Below are 21975 nucleotides of genomic sequence, written 5' to 3'. Positions count from 1 at the left end.
CGGGGGGCGGCGCAGCCACTGGCCCGGGACCGGGGCCGGGAGCCGGGGCGGCCGGCGGCGGGGGCGGCGCCCGGGGCTGGGATGCGTCGGGGGCTCCGTGGCGGCGGCGTTGGCGGCGGCGTCGGCGGCTGCGTGGGGACGAGCTAGCGCCGCGGCCCGGGGAGCCAGTCGAGCCCGGCGGGCGAGCGGAGGCGGCGGCGCAGGCAGAGCGGCCGGAGCCCGAGCGCCGCGCGCCCACCATGGCCGCCCAGGGCGAGCCCGGCTACCTGGCGGCGCAGTCGGACCCGGGCTCCAACAGCGAGCGCAGCACCGACTCGCCCGTGCCCGGCTCCGAGGACGACCTGGTGGCCGGGGCGCCCCTGCACAGCCCCGAGTGGAGCGAGGAGCGCTTCCGCGTGGACAGGAAGAAACTCGAGGCCATGTTACAAGGTAGGCATCCCCCCGCGTTTTCGGATCCCCGCCCGAGCCCCCCGCTCCTCCCTGCCCCAGCGCCCGCCACTCCGGGCCACAGCCGACGTAGTTCCCCGGTCCCCTCCCCCGCGGGGCCGGAGGACACCCAGGGAGTGGAGCCCTCGCGGGGCTCCCCACCCTTCCACGCCTCCCCGGTCTACAGGCACCGGGAGCCCCGTGCTGACTTGACCCTCTTCAGGGAAGCCGAAGGCCGAGTTTGTACGGGCGCGCCCAAGTTGCGTTCTGGACTTCGGAGATGTCAACTTTTGTCCGGACACCTGGGCTGTGCCATCCGGAGCCACTGGGACCGCACAAAGTATGCGTGACTCTCTTCCCACTGCCTGGCAGCCCTGAGTTCTAGCTCTGTCCCTCTCTGCTCGTGTCAGTATCCACTTCCTCCAGCTGAGGGGCCTTGTCTCGCTATTGGGAAACGCTCTGCAGATGTCATGGCTTAAGACAGGAGTTCCCGCCCCCCCACCCTCCACGCGGGCGTTAAGAGGGGCCAGGACGGGGGTGAGCAGCCAAAGCGTGGGGATTGTGTCAGGGCAGTGCTGCTGGGTTGGAGGACAGTGCTGCTGGGTTGGAGGACAGTGTGTGTTCATCTCCTAACAGGCTTATAAAACACATCTTGAGTTACACTCAGTTCATAAAAATCTTCCTGTACTATGGATGTCTGACTTTGTCTTTCACAACTTGGGACTTTTTTTTTTTTTTTAACTCTCTCGTTTCTCTGGGACTTTCCAAGGCATAACGGCTTTAACCAGATCCGAGTGGAAACAAATTCTGATTGTTAATGAGATGATTGGAGCTCTCAGAATGTTAAAATGTCCAAGGTCATTCTGACCTTTCTTAAAAATGCTAATTACTAGCCTACCTTGAACCACCAATGTGGCTCATTTCCTTCATCCAAAGAAATAAGGTAGTTTGAATGACTGTCATTCTTAAAATACTGTAGAGGACCGGGCATTGATTTCACTAAGGGCACCGTGGTGGATTCATTCAGTAGCTAGTGTCCTTATATCAAGGGAGGATTGGAGCTTTCGAACTTTCTTTTGTGGCTTTAAGCATAACTTACTTTGACTTTATCAGTCGATGCATCACAGTGTGGGAGCTGTTTAGGCCTCTGTGGAACTGCAGTGGCTTTTTAGAACAATTAAACAGGTTATTTTAAGAGAGAACAACATGTTTTCCAAAACAATAACTTGCTGGAAACAAATAGCAGGAGTGTTTGGCAGGCGTTTTTGGATGAGCCTCAAACTCATCTCCCTTGTTGCTTATTTTTATTGATAAACATCCCCAGTGCTTGTCATGTTTCTGTCCCTCTGCCTTTTTTCCCCCTTATATTACTTAACTTTCTGGAGAGTCACTTCGTTGATAAACTGTCCAAGTGAGAATATGCAAAGTGGATTTGGGAATTACAGCCCCAGTTGCATTTCAGGAACCCATTTTGGTTGTTTCATTTGTTCTATGGTTCTTTTTGCCTGATTTCTGATTATTAAACAAAATATTCAATTTACTCACAAAAATATTGTCGTGAGATTGTTTGGATTGAACTGATAGAGCACAGACCCGTCCTTTCAACAGATTTCCAGTTTGTTTTCTAGGTGGGTTTGGAGTGATGCGAAAGATGGATCTTCTAGCACTGCGTCTCCCTTACCTGTTAGACCCGTGCACATCCAGTGACGACAGTGACGTTGGCTTCTAGGAAGCCCTCATGCATAACCTGAGCTTTAGAGGTGGATTTCTTTTTTGAATTAATTCATTTTCATTTAGAATAAAATGAAATATGAGTGGGGCCTTTTTAAATTTGAAGGCTCTCCCCTTTGGAGGTGTGATATTCTGACATGAGGTGGTTTCAAATTGCTTAGCAGTGGTAAAGTTTCTTTCACAGAAAGCCTTGACAGAGTTAACATTTCTTCAACAACCTGTATATCATGAAATATTCACATCCAACCCCAAAGAATTCTTTAGTGATTGAACATAGTGGTTAGATTAACTTTCCAAAATCACCAGTAAGTGAATTATGCCTTCTAAGAAAGTGAAGTTGGAACACGTTTGACAGTAGCACCCAGAGCACAGTGTACCAAGGCGTTTTGTGATGCGTATTTCCTGGTGTCGCATCATGTAGAACCACCGTGTCTGAAGGAGGAAGACTAATTTTCTGAACCAAACATAATCATGTGCCTCATTGCTTTATACCAGGTGGTTATAGCAAGTGTGGGCACTGGAATCACTCAGACCCAGGTTCAAATCCCTGTGGGACCTTGGGACGCTAGAGTTTTGTGAGAAATTAAAAGCGAGAATGCCTAATAATCTAAAACTTGCCACACTGTTTGGTAAATTATAAGGGCTTAATATATATATCAGTTGCTTTTATTATTATTAATAATAAATCTTACAGCATGGGTTCAAAAGATTTCCTGTGCCTATCACCATTTCTGACATATAGTATATACTTAAATATTTCAGGAACAAAAGAATTTTGCAGTTTCGTAATTACAGAAGGAAAATAGAGACCAAGGTAGGAAGTTTGGTAAATCAACAAATATTCTATTATTGTCAGATATTCTTGGGTGGAAATTTTTTCATTTGAAAAGTGCCAAGTAAGTAAAGTCTGTATTTGCCTGGTTGGGTTTCTGATTATTGTGAATTTGGATTTGCCATTTTTCTTTTTACAATCGCCTTAAAATATGTGCAGGTTTCCAATTTAAATCAGGATAAATAAAATTATCTGCCTTTAAGTCTGCATGGTGCAGATTGGTGTTTATAATGCTTGGAATTTCTTTCCAGAGAGACTGTCCTGGGGGCAAGTTAATCTTTAATGGGTTGTATTTTTATTAGTAGAGAAATTCTTTTACGCAATGGACCAAAAATTCAGTGAGGTTGAAATATGGGCAGTAGGGTAGTGGTCAAAGAAATGAAATACCATTCTTGGATGATCATTAAATACCCAAAGAATTGATACGCATGAAAACCACCAGGCCAAAAATGTAGGGGGAAATCACTAGTTTTTATTTTTGTCTAATAACTACTTTAGAACAGTCACGTAGCATTTGACGGTTTTGTTCAAATCTAAATGAAGATTATTGATTTTATAGGTCAGCGGTTTTTTAAATGGGAATTTATTTTCAAGTTTAGGTTTTTGATGAGTATGGTCAGCATTGGAATGGATGCCATGGACAGCATTGTTTAATGATAAAGAAAAATAGTTTTTAATTTATTTAATACTGATCTTCAAAATTTAGATTTCGTGCTTCATGTGAGATAATAGTGTTGATTCATTTAAGTCAATGAAATATGATTTATGGTATGTAAAGAGGGAGGAGAGTGGTATAGAGGAAAGTCACGGAGAAAGAGGGAAATAAATGGGTCAAAAGAGTTAGAAATACAGTCTTGGTGTTTGCCAGAGTTGTGAGAGGCAAATGTGGAATTTGTATATTTATACTTTCTTTTTTGGTTGTTTTACGTCTTACTGTTAGACTTTTCTTTTTATGTTGAAAAACATGTATGTGTGTCATACAATTAAAAATTCATACATAAAATTTAGAAGCATAGGCATTTTCAAAGTTCTGAATCCCTTGTGTTTCATCATAGAAAGAAGGAAATATTTCATGGGGAGAAATGGCCTATTGTCAGGAACCGAGTTTGACATCTGGTGGGCTTTTAGGATATTGCTGTTAAAGATTTAAAAACCATGTTGCGTTTTTACAATGATAGGCACAATGGGGGTCATTTGCTGCTGCTTGCTTGAGTAGCAGAACTAACCACGAAACTAGGTTATCACACGTCATTGATTAAAATAAGAGCAGCAATTATGTTATTTCTTTAATTCAGCAAACTTTAGTAAAGATTGTCTTATGATTTGGTGAATAGATAATTTTTTAGATGTTTTTGTGGGAGCAGGGAGAAATAGGAAGCAAAAATATATGAAAATGGGAGAGTAATGGAAGTGAAGATAAATGAGAGCTAAGCTTAATGTAGTTTTCTAGTTAATGCTTGGTTAAGGCTAATAAAGAACCAGTCAAATAACTTTATGAAGCTTAGTGGTTAAAGGCACAGGGCTCTGGGCAGACCTGGATGTGTTAGCTTTTAATAGGGAGCTTGGGAAAGTGTGTCACCTGCAGCCCCATTTCTAAAAGGGGGTGTTAATAATAGTGCCTGCAACCTTAGGTGGTTGTGACGATTAAGAGAAAAAAGATGTATGTGAAACATCACAGTGCTGGCCACATAGGAAGTGCTGAATAAATTAATAACCATATTCGTCGTAAACCGTAGTTCATAAAATGCACATTCTTATATTGAAAATGAAAATCAAGTATATTGGAAAGTGAATTAGATGGTCTTATGATCAATGAATATTCACAGCTATCTAAAGATTATTATTGGCCCACCTGGTAGCTCACAGTGTGCCGAGTATATCAGCTCCTTGTAAAGGTGAGTGAGTACAGACCGAGTAAAACTACATTAGACAGGAGTGTGGAATTCTAGATTTTGCTCAGGATGAGAGGGGTTTATATCCTCCTAATTATAATTGTTCTTGCCTTGAATGTGTTTCGTTCTTTGAACGGTCCTGAGCCAGTCACTTCTGATATTTTTCCTAAAGACTGGCAGCAAAATCATTTAATCTCCCTTCTAGTTTTATGTTGCCCTGAACTTGTCATTCATGGGTGTCTAGAAAGAGACGTTTTCAAAGCAAATGCTGTGCCTGGGCGAACGTTCTGTTTGCTCACTTGTGAAATAGGGACAATGGCAGTGCAGTCTTCTGGGGATGTTGCGAGCGCTGAATGGGACAATGCGTGTAAAACACTTCGCCCAGCGCCAGGCACGTGGTGCTGAGTAACCCTTCGTGCCGTGGCAGCGCTGTGCCATGTGATTCCAAAACACTAGGAAGCAAGTGCTTGCCAGTTTTTTTTAAAAACTGCATGTGAGTGTGTCTTTTAGGGGAAGGGGGTGATTTACTTTTTAGTGAAAGTCTTCCTCCAGTCAGAAAGTTTGTTAGGACGGTTGTAGTTGAGCCAGAGAGCATAACTGAACGTTAAGATTGCTTTACAAACTCAATGAAAAAATCCCTCAGAGGTTGGATAGCTTGACAGCTTTAAAGAGCTCAGGAACTGCCATCAGACTGGATGGATTAGAGTCCTGACTTTGCCTCTCGTAGAGTCCTGTGAGGAGGAAATGAGATGGACATTACAGGCTGTGCTCGGGGGCATGGAATAAGCCCTCTCAGAAAGTGTACACACGCTCGGTAAATCTTATCTCTGTGAAGACTTGTGGGGTTTTGGTTAAGTTGATCATTGATAAGTTAAAACACAGAAAGGAATGTCACATCAATGATTTTAACAGGCAGGAATGTATTTGGCTGCGACTAACAGAAATCCCAACATAAAGTGGCTTAAACAAGCTGGGGGTATATTTTTCTCACCCAACAAAAAATCTGGGGCTAAGAGGTCCGGGCCCCAGTAGCTGCTGAGGGGGCCTTAAGGAGCCCAGCGACTTCCCTCCTTGCCTCTGCCATCCTTAGGCTCCGGCTTTTGGCCTCATTGTCCTAGTCTGGCTGTGGCTGTGCCTTGAGGTACATCAGTGGTCTGTGCAGGGAAAAGGGAGGAGAACAAAAATTGTTTTCCAGTCAAGATTTTGCCTTTTTATGTGACAAGGAATTCTCTGTGCTGGAACTTCCGTTTGTATTTCTTTGGCTGTTCTTTGCTACAAGAGATTCTGGGAACTTAACTGCTTTTCCACCCTCTCTAGTAGAAGTGGCAAGGAAGAAGGGGGCCTGAATGGACACTGAGAGATCCAGCCCGTAACTTCCCCACAATGGGTGGAGCCGAGGGCACTGTGACAGAAATTCCAAGCTGTAATTGAGGCAAAAGCCTACCTGTATTGGAGATTTGGGCATGCATTGATAATCCCTAGAAATCTAGATTATTTGGTAATGTTATTTGTAGATGGAATTTCTTTCTTGGCATAATCCAGGAATAAACCTAAATTCCAATGAGGAGATACCTTTGATCATGTGAAACTGTTCTCATCTTGTTACTTCTTACTCCTTTTACAAGCAGGACCTAGGGCCACTGAGTACTCTATCTTTTTTTTCCTCCACTGTTTTCACCATGTCAAATGCCCCCTTTTTTTTTTTGCGAGGAAGAGAGGCCCTGAGCTAGCATCTGCCGCCCGTCTTCCTCTATTTTATGTGGGATGCCGCCACAGCATGGCTTGATGAGTGGTGCTAGGTCTGCACCTGGGATCCGAACCTGTGACCCCCAGGCCACTGAAGTGGAGTGCACGAACTTAACCACTCTGGCACGGGCCGGCCCCGTCAGGTGCTTTTTTAAATTGAAAATTACACAACGGAATACAAATGTCCATTTTACCTTATATTACTCCAAGATATGCTTTCTCTCTCTTCCTTCCTGCCCACCACCCATCTCAAATTGCTTTTAGAATCGGCAGGTTCAATGTAGTTCATTCCTCTGCCCTTTTGGCTTTTCGTAGATTGGTCATTGCAGTATAATCTGGCCAAGAAAGCCAGAATCTGTTCAGAAGATGAGGTCATTTTGGAGGCAGTTTGATAGTAAGATTATCATCAGATTTTTGCCATGTTTTGCTGTTTGAGATTGTACAGAATGATGAGCTAATAAAATATACCAGTTGTCTCATCCTTGGTTTATTCTGTTTATTTCAAAATTTAGTTCTTAAAAAATACATGGGATAATAGTGACCATACAGATTCCTTTTTAAAAAATGCTTAAGGGGCCAGCCCAGTGGCACCGTGGTTAAGTGTGCATATTCCGCTTCTCGGCGGCCCAGGGTTCGCCAGTTCAGATCCTGGGTGAGGACATGGCACCGCTTGGCACGCCATGCTGTGGTAGGCGTCCCACATATAAAGTAGAGGAAGATGGGCACAATGTTAGCTCAGGGCCAGCTCTCCTCAGCAAAAAAGAGGAGGACTGGCAGTAGTTAGCTCAGGGCTAATCTTCCTCAAAAAAAATAAATAAATAAAAATAAAAAATGCTTAATAAACTACCCGGGATGAGGCACAATTTTAGTGCTGATTTATAACGGTTTTTGCAGTGTGGGGGGATGAGCTTGGCAAGAAACCGTTGTTATGCTGCAAAAGCCACCACAGTTGATTTTTAATCTGTGTGGTGCTAGCCTTTACGGCATTATCCAAAATGCACACACCATTAATAGAAGCATTTTGTGGATGCTATACATTTATAAATCCATTTCCTACCTACTAAGCTACTAATAACTGTAGGTGATGAAAACATTTATGTTTGTAACAGGTATTAAATCCTGTTACCATTTATGATGTTGGCATATAGAAAGGATAATGCTCACTTTCTAGCTATAAAGTCATTTCTCTGTTACAGTGAATAAGATAAACCATGTGTTAGTCTGCATATTGAGTTGATCTGGAGCTTAACTACATCTCTTGTATAGGAAGAAGCTTAAATGATTGGATTTGAAAATTAGCCATTGCTGTTTTCTTTCCTAATTATGAAAGTAATACAAACTTATTATAGAATACTTGAAAGTAAAAACTGGTGTAAAAAAAGAAAAACCGAAAGTCATCTCTAAGTCCAGAATCCAGCAATAACCACTGATAATATTTTGGCTTTTTTTGCTGATCCTTAAAAATTTTGCCCATACGTAATTTATTTTTGCAACGGATATTGAGTTCCTACCATGTGTTAGATACTGTGTAAGGCTTTGGGGATGCTTACTCTTGTGTGACTTGGGTCCCCTAAATTCTGAACTAGGATCACACTTCACTTCTTTTTCACTTAATGTTGTATCATGGATATTTTTCAGTTCATTAAAGATTCTTAAAGAACACGTTTTTAAATGGCTATAAAATATTCCCTCGACATATCATACTTTGCTTACACTTCATGACATTTCATAATGTTTTTAGGTGGCCAGGTAGTGGGAAGAACCTAATGTTTCTACTCAAACTGCCCAAGATTCAGGTCCTGCCTCTATCAATTGGTTGTGTGGCCTGGGGTAAGGAATAAGTTCTCTGAACCTCCGTCTTCTCATCTCTAAAATGGAGATAAAAGTATCTTCTAGGTTGTGAGGGTTAGAAATACCGTATATAAAGCACCCAACAGTGCCGAATCCAGTGCACACAGTCAAGAAATGACGGATGAGGAATATTACTACTACTGCCCCAAACACTTTTGCCTAAAAACGCTTCATACATCCTTGACTTTTCTTATAGGAAAAATTCTTACTAGTGAAATTTTTGAGGCAAAAAGCATGGACATTTTAAGGCTTTTGATAAAGTTTGCAAAATTATTTTCTAGAAAGACTCACAGGTTAAGCAGAAGAGACAACAGATCCGCAGGATATCTGCTGCTTGTGCCTATGATCCTACAACCTGGCTTGTTTGAGCTCGTGGTTGTGAGAAATTAGGAAGTAATTGAGTTAGCAATCCAGAGTTAGAGTTCTGTTTGTTTCTTTCACTGAAAAGTTTGAATGATGTTTATCTTACCTGATTAGCATGTCTGTGGCTCAATAGTTCTTAAAATTTGTGTGCATAAAAATCACCTGAAGAGATTGTGCAAAAAAGCAAACTCTGGGCCTCTCTCAGAGATTCCGATTCTGTAGGTTCAAGAGTCGTAGTGGTGGTAGGAATCTGCATTTTGAAAAGAATCTCATGTGAGTCTAATGTAGGTGGTCCCAGGACCACACTTTGAGAAACATCATGAGGTAGTTAGAGGATGATGATCAAAGTTAAGACGATTCAGATCCTTTTGTTTCTTTGATTCCTTTTACCCTTGAAGCTAGTGCTTTCTCCATGTTCTTGAACCATCTTGAAGCATTCTAGTCTAGGAGCATAATTTATAACTGGCATGATGTTGTTTATAGTGGCTTGTTGTAAGGGACTTGAAGGAAGAACACAAACCTATATATTCCTGTGGAGGGGATATAGTATCTTGTTGCACAGTAGGCTCAGAGTGCATTTAATTTCCTTACAAACTCCTGTTAACTTACATGTAATAGACACCTATTTAATATATTATGAAATAACTTAAAATCACACATTTTTTACTATAGAAATTTAAAAAGCTATGTGAAGGGAAATTTTAAAAAGAAAAATAATCATCAGTGATGTCCCCATCCTAACAGCTATTTTTATTTTTCTACCTTGAAATATCGTCCTTGACCATTTGGACAGAGTTTATGTAGCTGCTATTGTAGCATTAACTACTGTTTTATCCTCAGCATTTTAACCTAATATAGTAAAATGTGGTATAGACCACCTTATTGTGAACATGATTGTGTAACTTTATTCTCCTTTGGAACTTTATTCTAAGGAAAAAAAAATTGAGAAATATGGTTACTGAAGAATGGTGGTGATTTTAAAAGCAGCAGCTGACTTTAAGCACTTACTGTGTGTGAGACATTGTTCTTGATGTTTTATGTCTGTTCAGTCTTGTCAGCCTCTCATGCAACAACCTGTGAGATAGAGATGCTGTTGAGATTTGCATTTTACAGACAAAAAGTCTGTAAACCCTTTAAACTTGGGGCCCTTGTTTCTTTTTGGAATTCCGAGTGGATCTAGATTGTAGTTTTCCTCTGAGGTTTGTTGTGGAGTCTACACTCTTGTGTAGTGTGGTGACAGGTCAGATCTGAGCCCAGGAGGATGAAGTGTGCTCCAGAATAGGTTACAGTGCTCCCCGGGTCCCTGCTGAAATGCAGAGGAGTGTGGTGGTAGGCACAGAGCTGGGTCAGAATTCCCAGGGAGAATGCTCCAAAGCTCTGCCTTCTACTAGCTTAGGAGCTTAGGTTAAGTTTTCTCAGTTTCCTTCTTTGTCAAATGGAGCTAATAATGCCTCTTTTCTCAGGTTATTGTGAAGATTATATGGTAATGTTTGTAAAGTTGACTCACAGTTGATCCCTTGTAAATGGTCTGTATGTTTCAAATTCATCTCCTGTTCCTCTCCAACATCTAGCCTAGTGCTATGAAAGTAGCCATGCTATGTTTAGAGAATAAATGACCCATGATGGGTCTGGATTAGAACCTCTGTCCCATTTTGGCCTGGTGGACCTGGCATTGACCTCATGGAATGGAACTTTGAAGCTAGGACATGTGGTTGACCTAGAAACACCAAACAGTTCTGCCTTACATAAGCAAGGCAGAGTAATTCTCCACATGCAAAGTGGTCTGTCTTCACCCTCAGTCAAGGGGCTGTGTAAAATGTTGTACTCTTAGCAATGGGACATTAGTGTGGAGCTTTGAATGAGGTTATGCAAAAGTTAATTCAAGTGAGGCTACTGTTGAATAATTTATATCTGTGTCTGATCTGGATTAGTTTTATACATTGAAATTTATCAAAGTTAGTATAATTTTTCAATTTATTTAGTTGCAGAAGCTGAATTATCTTGTTCTTACAATAATACATCTCCAGGTACTTGTTTAAATATGATCTTAAAGCATCTCAGATACTAATCCTTTCTTAAAAGGAGTGGTCTTTTATGTTAGTTTTCTCATTGTACCAGGATACTCATTGAGGTATTTTGCGTTAGAGGGAAGTAAGCCACTCCCAGCAGAATGGGTGACCAGGAGTCAGGTGACTTGAGTTCATGACCCAGTCTTGCCACTGACACTGTTGCCTTGGACAAGTCATTTAACCTCTCAGAGTTTTTGATTAGATGCCGCTAAAATCCCTTCCAGGTCCAATTTTCTGAGTCTTTTGTACAGTATACAAATACAAGCCCAGTATACAAGCCCAGTAGTACTTGGTGTGTGGTGTTGGAAGCTGACTTAGCTCTACATACGTGAGTAGTTTTGGTAGGAATTTGTCTTGATTTGTACCACATACATGAAGATTCATAGCAAATGGGGAAAGTAGTGGAATGAGGACCGTTGGAGAGTCTTGGCTCTGGAGGAGCAAGCACTCATGAGAGAGCTAACTCATAAGCTCTGCTTTCTGACATCTTGGCAGTCAGGTTTCCAGTGCCCTGTCTTCTGTGGGCTATATGTTAGCTAATTTCAGGTTTTCTACTGTAACTGAGCGGCGATAACAGTGCCTAAACCCTAGTTGAGACTTGTTGGTGTTGATACTGTGTTAGATGAATAAAGGAGATTGTATGCTTCCCTGAGTGGCATCTTTTTGTCACATTTTCCTTCTCCTCTCCCAATTTGTCCAGTTGTCGAGCTTCATGTACCACAATTTATATCCATCATTTAAACCACTAGAGAAACATAGCAGGGAAATGTAATAATGTTCATTAGATTAAAGTCTCAATTAAAAAGACATCTGTATGTCCAAATTTTAAATATTTTCAGAATTGTTTTAGTTTCTTGTTGATTATTGAGAACTAACACAATATTTCTCTTATCTTGTATAGAAGATCAATGAAGCTTGTATTATCTATGTTTTGAGTTGGTCCCTTTATTATATTCTGAGCTTTTGAAGTGCTGTTCCAAAGCAGAGTCAATATTTTGGTAAGATTTTATCTTTTAAATTGCTTGATTATAATGATTTAATTTAAAGAGCCAGAAAAATATAAGTTTAGCTTAAGTGTTGGAAAAGGAATCATATAAAAATATGTTTATTTTAAGCCAGGGGGAATGTTTTTCTTAAATTAAAATATTTTTTATACGGGAAAAGGAAACCCAAGATTAGCATAGATCTATAGAGTTTTTATTTTTTTACTGGGATCTATATTTTAGTAAAACATTTCTGGCAGTCATACTGTTACCTAAACAGAAATATTGCCTTCAACTATATATTTACTATCAGTGAATGGACATCTGGGATGCATTATCTATGGAAAGTTATATTTGACCAAGTCAAAACAACTAGGCTCGAGCAACAAAATATTATAAAAATGGATTTGAATTTGAAGGATGTTCTGCATAAGTGATTAGCTTTCAAGCTTATGAAAATTGTCTCATAAATCATTTGGGAATAGTGAGGCCATCTGAAGAACCCAATGGGAAATCATTGTATGTGTTTAAAAAAATCGTGAGGTCGTGTTATGGGACTGCACAAGTGAATGAGGCCTTTTAGCTTTATGAGGAAAACAATCTAGTAGAAGAGTGGAAACTTACCTCTACTTATTCACAGAACAGAAAAAATCGTCCCATAGAGTAAGGCCCTACTCCATGTGCATCTTAGCCTGGGTTACCTACCTCTGTCCCACAAGATAAGGGCTTGTGACAGCTAGTTTATTGGGGAAGTACTTTCAAGGGGAGAGGTGAGGGAAGAAGGAAAGTTAAACAGGGAAGAAGAAGGCAAAGCTGATATAATGAGCTGGTTACCTTTGAGGGCATTATTGACCTGGTTACCTCTGAGGGCAACTGCTGTTTCTGGTGAGTCCCAGAGATTACATCCCTAAATCATCTGTCTAAAGGACTAAAAGGAGCATTTGTCTGTCAGCTTCTGTCTCTCTTTGAAGAGGATTGAGGGTTGCCCCATGGGGATTGTCTACCTTGCCCTTCTGGGTTACATATGTGTGACTTATTGGCCCCTGTGGGCATCCAGCAAGCTCTCAGAGCAGGCAGTGAGAAGTGCATCTTGTGTAAGCTTGAGATGAAGCACTGTCAACACAAAGTGGGTTGACACCTGCACAGAGCTGTTTACTGTGGTCTGACTGGAATCAGAGATGAGGTATAGTGGAGATGAGATGGTGTATAAGATAGTGTGTACAGTACATTATCTTTATATACTTTAAATACAAAAAAAATTCAGAAAGGGAGATAGAGAAGTGGATGTTTAAAATATTTCATATGCTTTGTTCTAAATCAAAGAAAAGCCATTGCTGTAGATTCTTGGTAAGTGTTCTTGTGTGTGTTTCTGTTGAGTATGCTGTAATATAAGATTATGGAAATAAACCTGCCTGTGTTCAGCAAGATGGTGGAATAGGAAACCCCAGACCTCTTTCCCCAAAAAAAATACCAACTTAACAACAATCTTCAGTCCAAAAAGCTGTTATGAGAATGCCCAGGCAAACTCAAAACCAAGAACAGCTGCACTGAAATGGGTAAGGAAAATGGTTTCACTTAATCTACATCAGCCTCTCCCACAAGCCAGCAAAGCTAGCAATTGGAAGGAAAAGCCCAATGTTCTCCTTCTCCCTTGAAAGGGAAAGAGAATAGTGGAACATAGGTCTAATATTCCAGTTTTTTGGGGGGCTATTTGAAGGATTGATTTCTATTTCACCTAACTTGGAGCACTAATGGGGAACTGGCATACTTTGGTTGCCTTGGGGCAACTGAGCTCAAAATAGCTCAGCAGCCTGTGGCAGTGCCAGAGAACCTACAGTACTGCAGACAGACATCAGAGGTAGTCAGAGACTAAAGCCTCATGAAAAAGAAACCAGCAGTTCCCTTTAATTGAAAAATTACGTAGACTAACCCAGAGAAGTCACATCCTCATAAAAGATTTGAGAGGCCCCCAGAATCTCTACCCAGACTGATTGGTCAAAGTCTTCCACTGTACAAAGCTAGTCTGTAAAGCCTGGGAGAAGTGGGTGTTTTTTTAAATGCAAAAATCACAACAAAAATTAAGGCACATGAAAAAGCAGAGAAACATGACCCAATCAAAGGAACAAAATAATTTTCAGAAATTGACCCTAAAGAAATGGAGATCTATGAATTACCTGACAAAGAATTCAAAATAATTGTCTTGAAGAACTTCAGTGTGCTTCAGGAAAACACAGATAAACAAGTAAATGAAATAAGGGAAACAAAGCTTGAGCAAAATGAGAATATCAACAAAGAGATAGAAACTAGAAAAAAGAATAAAACAGAAATCCTGGAGCTGAAGAATATAATAACTGAATTGAAAAACTCACTAGAGGGGCTCAATATCAGACTTGATCAACCAGAAGAAAGAATCAGTGAACTTGAAGACATTCATTTGAAATTATCAAATCAGAGAAATGAAAAGAAGAAAATTAAGTGTAGAAAGCTTAAGGGACTTATGGGACACTATTAAACAGACCAATATACCCAATATAGGAGTCCCAGTAGAGAAGAGAGAGATAAGCAGAGAGGTTGTTTGAAGAAATAATGGTAGGAAACATCACAAATCTAAGGAAGGAAATGGACATCCAAATTCAAGAAGCTTAAAAGACTCCAACTAGGATAAACCCAAAGACGTCCACACTGAGACACATTATAATAATCAACCTGTCAAAAGTCAAAGATAGAGAAAATCTTGAAAGCAGCAAGAAAAAAAATGACTCATTATTTAAAAGGGAGTTCTCATAAGATTATCAGCAGATTTCTCAGCAGAAACATTATAGGCCAGAAGGGAGTGGAAGGATGTATTCAAAGTACTGAAAGAAAAAGAGAAACTGTAACCAAGAGTACTATATTCAGCAAAACTGTCCTTCAGAAATGAAGGAGAAATAAAGACCTTCCCGGATAAATAAAAGCCGAGGGAGTTCCTCACCACTAAATATGCCTCACAAGAATTGCTAAAGGGAGTCCTTCAAGTTGAAACAAAAGGACACTGTACAGCAACACAAAAGCATATGAAAAGATAAAGCTCTCTGCTAAAGAAAATACCTGTAGAAGAAATGAGAAAAGAATCAGAACGTGTCACTATAAAAAAAATCAATGAAACACAAACGAAGGCAGCAAGAGAGGAAATGAGGGACAAAATACCTACAGGACATGCAGAAAACAGTTAGCAAAATGGCAGTAGTAAGTCTTTCCCTATCAGTAATTACTTTAAATGTAAACAATTTAAACTCCCCAATCAAGAGACACAGAGTGGCTGAATGGATTAAAAAATCATGATCCAACTGTATGCTATCTACAAGAGACTCACTTTAGATATAAGGATATATACAAGCTGAAAGTGAAAGGATGGAGAAAGATTCTGTGCAAATGGTAACCAAAAGAGAGCAGGGATGACCATACTCACATCAGACAAAATAAACTTTAAGTCAGAAACTATCACAAGAGACAAAGAAGGTCGTTGTATAATGATAAAAGGCTCACTTTGCCAGGAAGATAGAACAATTATAAATATATGCATCTAACAGCAGAATACCCAATTATATGAAGCAAATATTGACAGAATTAAAGGGAGAAATAGACAGTAATACAATAATATTAGGAGATTTCAACACCCCACTTTCAATAAGGGATAAATCAACCAGACAGAAGGTAACAAGGAAAGAGAGGACTTGAACAACATGATAGACCAATTGGACCTAAAAGACGTATACAGAACACATCACTCAATAACAGAATACATATTCTTCTCAAATGCATATGGAACATTCTCTAGGATAGATCTCATGTTAGGCCACAAAACTAGTCTTAACAAATTTAAGAAGATACTTGTCATACCAGGTATCTTTTCTGACCACAGTAGAATGAAACTAGAAATCAGTAGCGAAAGGAAAACTGGAAAATACATAGATATGTGTAAATTAAATAACACGCTCCTGAACCATCAGTGGATCAAAGAAGAAAACTGAGGCAAAATTAGAAAATATCTTGAGACATGGAAAATGAAAATACAACATATCAAAACAATGGGATGCAGCAAAAGTACTACAAAGAGGGAAGTTTATAGTGGTAAATACCTACATTAAAAAAAGAAGAAAGATTTAAAATCAACAACCTAACTTTGAAACTTAGGGAACTAGAAAAAGAAGAGCAAACTAAACCCAGAGTTAGTGAAAGGAAGGAAATAATATTAGAGCAGAAATCAATGAAATAGAGAATAGAAAAATCAATGAAATAAAAGTTGGTTCTTTGAAAAGATCAATACAATTGACAAATTTTTAGCTATACAAAGAAAAAACACAACAAAAATCAGAAATGAAGAAACATTACAAGTAATGCCACAGAAATAAAAAGGATCATAAAAGATACTGTGAACAATAATATTCCAACAAGTTGGATAAACTAGAAGAAATGGATAAATTTCTAGAAACAGAATCTACCAACACTGGGTCTTGAAGAAATAAAAAATCTGAACAGAGCAATAACTAGTAAGGAGATTGAATCAGTAATCAAAAACCTCCCAACAAAGAAAAGCCCAGATCCAGTTGGCTTTACTGGAGAATGTTACTAAACCTTTAGAGAAGAGTTGACAGCAGTTCTTCCCAAACTCTTCTGAAAATTTGAGGAGAGATGATTTCCAGACTCGTTCTATGAGGACCCCATTATCCTGATGCCAAAATCAAAGATACTACAAGAAAAGCAAACTACAGACCAATATCCCTGATGAATAGTGATACAGAAATCCTCAACAAAATATTAGGAAACCAAATTTAACAACAAATTAAAAAGGATCATACATCATGTCCAAGTGGGATTGATTTATTCTTAGAATGCAAGAATGGCTCAACCTATGAAAATCAGTCACTGTAATATATCACATTAAGAGATGAAGGACAAAACCTACACGATCATCTCAATTGATGCAGAAAGAGCATTTGACAAAGTCAGCATACTTTCATGATAAGAACATTTAACAAACTGGAAATGGAAGGAAATTACCTCAATGTAATAAAGGCCATTTGTGAAAAGCCCACAGCCAACATCACTTAATGGTGAAAAACGGAAAACTTTTCCTCTAAGATCGGGGACTAGGCAGGGATGCCCGCTCTTACCACTTATATTCAACATAGTACTGAAAGTTATAGCCAGAACAATCAGACAAGAAAAAGAAAGAAAAGGCATCCAAGTGGGAAAGGTTGAAGTAAAATTGTCTCTGTTTGTAGATGACATGATCTTGTATATAGAGAGATTCCACCAAAAAACTGTTAAAACTAATAATTGAATTCAACAAGGTTGCAGGATACAAAATCAATATGCCAAAATTAGTTGTGTTTCTGTACGTTAACAATGATGAAGCCAAAACGAAAATTAAGAAAAACATCCCATTTATAGTAGCATCAAAAAGAATAAAGTACTTAGAAATAAACAAGTAAGGAGGCGAAAGACTTACACATTGAGAAATATAAAATATTGCTGAAAGAAGTTAAAGAAGATACAAATAAATGGAAAGACATCATGTTCATCAGTTGGAAGACTTAATATTGTCAAAATGTCTGTGCTACCGAAGTGATAGACAGATTCAATGCAAACTCCATCAAAATATCACTGTCATTTTTTGCATAGAAAAAAACTTTTCTACAATTCATATGGAATATCAAAGGATCCTGAACAGTGAAAATAATCTCGAGAGAGAATAACAGAGTTTGAGGCCTCACACTTCCTGACTTCAAAGCATATTACCAAGGTACAGTAATCAAGACAGTATGGTACGGGCATACAGACAGACATATAGACCAATGGAACACAATAGAGAACCTGGAAATAAACCTTCCCATATATGGTCAGATGATCTTTGGCAAAGGTGCCAAGGGTGCACAATGGGGAAAGGATAATGTCTTCAACAAATGCTGTTAGAAAACCTGGATAACCACATGTAAAAGAATTAAGCTGGAGCCTTACCTTACATCATATACAAAAATTAACTCAAAATGGATTAAAGACATAAATAAAAGATCTGAAACTATAAAACTCCTAGAAGGAAACAGGGGAAAAACTTCAGAACATTGGATTTGGCCATTGTTTCTTGGCTATAACATGAAAAGCGCAAGCATCAAAAGCAAAAATAGGGTCCAGACTGGTGGTGCAGCAGTTAAGTTCGCATGTTCCACTTCTGTGGCCCGGGATTCAATGGTTCGGATCCCTGGTGTGGACCTATGCACCGCTTATCAAGCCATGCTGTGACAGGCGTCCCACGTATAAAATAGAGGAAGGTAGGCACGGATGTTAGCTCAGGGCCATTCTTCCTCAGCACAAAGAGGAGACTCGGTGGCAGATGTTAGCTCAGGGCTAATCTTCCTCAAAAAAAAGAAGAGCAAAAATAGACAAATGAGGTGACATTAAACTTAAAAACTTCTGCGCAGCAAATGAAACAACAGAGTGAAAAGCCAACCTACAGAGAGGGAGAAAGTATTTGCAAACCATATCTGATAAGCAATTAATGTGCATAACATATAAAGAACTCCTATGGCTCAATAACAAAAACAATATAATTTAAAAATGGGCAAAGGACTTGAATAGATATTCTTCAAAGAGGATATTCAAATGGCAAACAAACATATGAAAAGATGCTCAGCATTGAATAATCATTAGGGAAATGCAATTCAAAACCACAATGAGATATCACCTCACACCTGTTAGGATAGCCCTTCTCAAAAAACCAGATAATATAACAAACGTTGGTGAGGAGAAATTGGAACACTTCTGCACTGTTGGTGGAATATAAATTGTACAGCTGCCCTGAAACAGTATGAAGTTTGCTTGAAAAATTAAAAATGGAATTACGTGATCCAGCAATCCTATTTCTGGGTGTGTATCCAGAAGAATTGAAACAGCATCTCAAAGAGCTATCTGCACACGCATGTTCACTGCGGCAGCGTTCACAGTAGCCGAGAGGTGGAAGTAACCTAAATGTCCGTCAATAGATAAATGAAGAAAGAAGATGTGATATATACATACAATGGAATGTAATTTAGCCTTGAGAAGAAGGAAATGTTGTCATATATTATAATGTGGATGAACCTTGAGAACATTATGCTAAGCAGAAACTGAAATAAGCCATCAGAAAAAGACAAATACTGCATGATTCCACTTACTTGAGGTATCTAAAATAGTCAGACTCAGAAACAGAAAGTAGAATGGTGTTTGCCAAGGGCTGGGAGGAGGGGGAAGAAGGGAGTTGTTCAGTGGATATAGAGTTTCAGTTTTGCAAGACGGAAAACTTCTAGAAGTCTGTTGCACAACGATGTGCATATAGTTAATACTACTGTAGTGCATACTTAAGAATGGTTAATATGGTAAATTTTATGTTATGTGGTTTTGACCACAATTGAAAAAAGAAAAAATCCTCAGTGCTGTCATCTGATTTTTTTCCTGATAAGACAGATTTGCTTTAGGTAAACCTTTATGAACAGGCATGATCTTTTAAAAACTGTTCAGAAGTTTTAAAAATGAAGGAGCAAAGGCACTTGAAGAGTCAAACTGGTTCTATATCTTTTGTTAATAGTTTAAAAAGGGAGCACTTTCTATAGTTCACGAGGGTGAAAGCATTCATCCATTGAAACCTGAACCATGAGTATTTCCTTCTGAGAGATGCATAAAAATAAGTCAGCACGAAGGCAGAATCCTGCGGTAACTGGACCCTCATAATAGCATTTACATTTGGTGTTAACATGCTCATACCAGGAAAAAGGATTCAGTTATTTTCAAGTTCTCAAATCCCAAATGTGCTGAATAGACGTTTCTTTTAAAAAGTAAATATACAAAATGGATTTGTGTAACTCGAAGTTTAAAAGAAACGTCCTTGCATTCCATAGTTAACAATTGTAACAGTATCACTTTCTCAAGTTTCCGTATTTTCAAAGTGGACTATCATGGTTTGGCTCAGCTACTAAATTAAATTATTGCTAGCTTGCACATTCCTGTTGGTTACACTATAATCTTTACCTCCATTGGAAAATATGCCTTCTTTTGAATGTTTATTTCAGGCTACTTGGCTTCAAACACCTCTATTTAGCAGTGAAGCATGGATGTGTGATCTGTGTTATGTATCTAGAAAGGAAAGAAGTAGAAGTGTGTAACACTGTGAGCCTTTCAAATACACAGTAAGAGGGGTATGAGGCAGTTCAAAAATGGTATGAAAAACAGTGCAATTCTTGATAATTGATAAGAATGGTTCTATATACATACATATACATAATATATATACACATGTATATGTAATACCCACACACGCGCATACTTACATGTCTGTGTTATACATTGAGTTGTGTCCATCCAAAATTCATATGTTGATGTTCTAACCCCCAGTATCTCCGAATGTGACCTTGTTTGGAGATAGGTCTTTACATAGGTAATCAAATTAAAGTGAGGTTATTAGAGTGGATCGTAATCCAGTATGACTGGTGTCTTTATAAAAAAGGGGAAATTTGGACACAGACACATGCATAAATGGAAGACAGTGTGAAGACACATAGGGAGAATCGGCCATACTTTATAGCCCTCAGAAGAAACCAACCCTGCAGCACCTTGATTTTGGACTTCTAGCCTCCAGAACTGTGAGACAGTAAATTTCTGTTTAGTCAGCCAGTTTTTGGTACTTAGTTACCACAGCACTAACAAACTAGTACAGTGTATGTCTCTATTATGTTATGTCAGGATATACTTCTTTACCTGTAATATCTAATTAGTCTTTAAACAGTTGAATGTTTCTTAGTATCTCGTAAGCACTCATAAGAAATTAGTTTCTCAGTTTTGCAAGTGGAAAAATGAAGATTGGCCATGATGATGAAGCAGTTAGATTTGGAAGCAGATCCAGGACCTCTGACCCTCCTCTGCATAAATTCAGATCAGGTCTTTTCTTATTCAGGAGTTCATGAGTTTGTGGAATTTGTAGCACTAGAGTCCACCAGAAACCTAATAGATGGGAAAGGCAGAATCAGAAACGAACCTAGTACTCTCGTCCAGCACCAAAAAACAAAAATGAAATCGAAAAACCTCAAAATTACACATATTGGAATTAAATTTTCTCGAGATAAGAGACAGATGTGTTCAAATGACCAGTTTTTCCACTACCCCAAGGTGTAAGTGCCTTTTTATTGTGCTCATTTTGTCATCAGTAGAAGAGACACTTGAGTCAGTGCTTGGAAGGGTGCAGGATGAAGCATCCTTCTGGGTTTCCCTCTACATTCCATGGCATACCATGGATGTCTGTGTTTACTACCTCCAACCAACGTGAGAACATACCTGGCTGACTCAGACCTCTGACTGGGGATATTGGAGTTAGTGATAGAGAAGAAGAAAGCTATTTTAAAATCTCAGGTATTTTTCTTGTTGCTCTGGAGGTTGGGAAAGGTTAATCTTTGGATGAAAAAATTCTATACCTACTTGAATTTTGTGGGCTAAGATAGTGAAGGGTGTTAAACTGCCCTGACCAGTGATTTTCACAGTAATTTTTAATTAAGAAAACAAGAAACTATATAAAACTAGCATTCTTTCGGTTGTGTTATTGGCTGTTTAAGTTGTCCAGTATTCCAGTAACTCATAATATACCAAGCTATGTCATTTAAAAAGTCTTACACTACTGTTTAATATAAGGTTATAAAGTTTTTGGGATAATAAAGAATGCAAACCTTTTGGAGAAATTTATAAACTTTGATAAGCTTTTATTATTCCAAAAATGAATTTCATGTTTAGAAAATAGCTAATCAAGGGACATTATATGGTTTACTGTGTTTATAAATTTGAGAATTTTATGACACTGAATTTTGGGGATAGAATTGTTCTGTGTATTATCACTGTGAGTGCCCTTTATAAATGCATGGGGTTTTTTTTGGTGCTTTTATTGTGGCTGTTTCCATCCTAATGTTTTCAAACCCACAGTTTTTAGTTATAAAATAATCTAGTCAATCACTTCAGAGTAATTTTTTGTTTTTAACATTTTAAATTGTGAAGTATAACACAGATACAGAAAATGTAGCAAAAAT

General features: G+C 39.0%; 1 protein-coding gene across 1 annotated transcript in view; it reads left to right on the top strand.

Annotated features, from left to right (window-relative positions):
- The first annotated feature begins 13 nt into the window (after positions 1–13).
- The window catches only part of BICC1 (BicC family RNA binding protein 1), a 264925-nt gene continuing 242963 nt past the window's right edge, over positions 14–21975 (top strand). Inside the window, exon 1 of the mRNA XM_046654461.1 lies at positions 14–429. Within this exon, the coding sequence (XP_046510417.1) occupies positions 240–429 (190 nt within the window). The 5' untranslated portion in view covers positions 14–239. The remainder of the gene's footprint in view (positions 430–21975) is intronic.

This window comes from Equus quagga, chromosome 2, assembly GCF_021613505.1.
Source record: "Equus quagga isolate Etosha38 chromosome 2, UCLA_HA_Equagga_1.0, whole genome shotgun sequence".
Taxonomy (NCBI): domain Eukaryota; kingdom Metazoa; phylum Chordata; class Mammalia; order Perissodactyla; family Equidae; genus Equus; species Equus quagga.
This window is presented reverse-complemented; position numbering and strand designations above follow the sequence as displayed.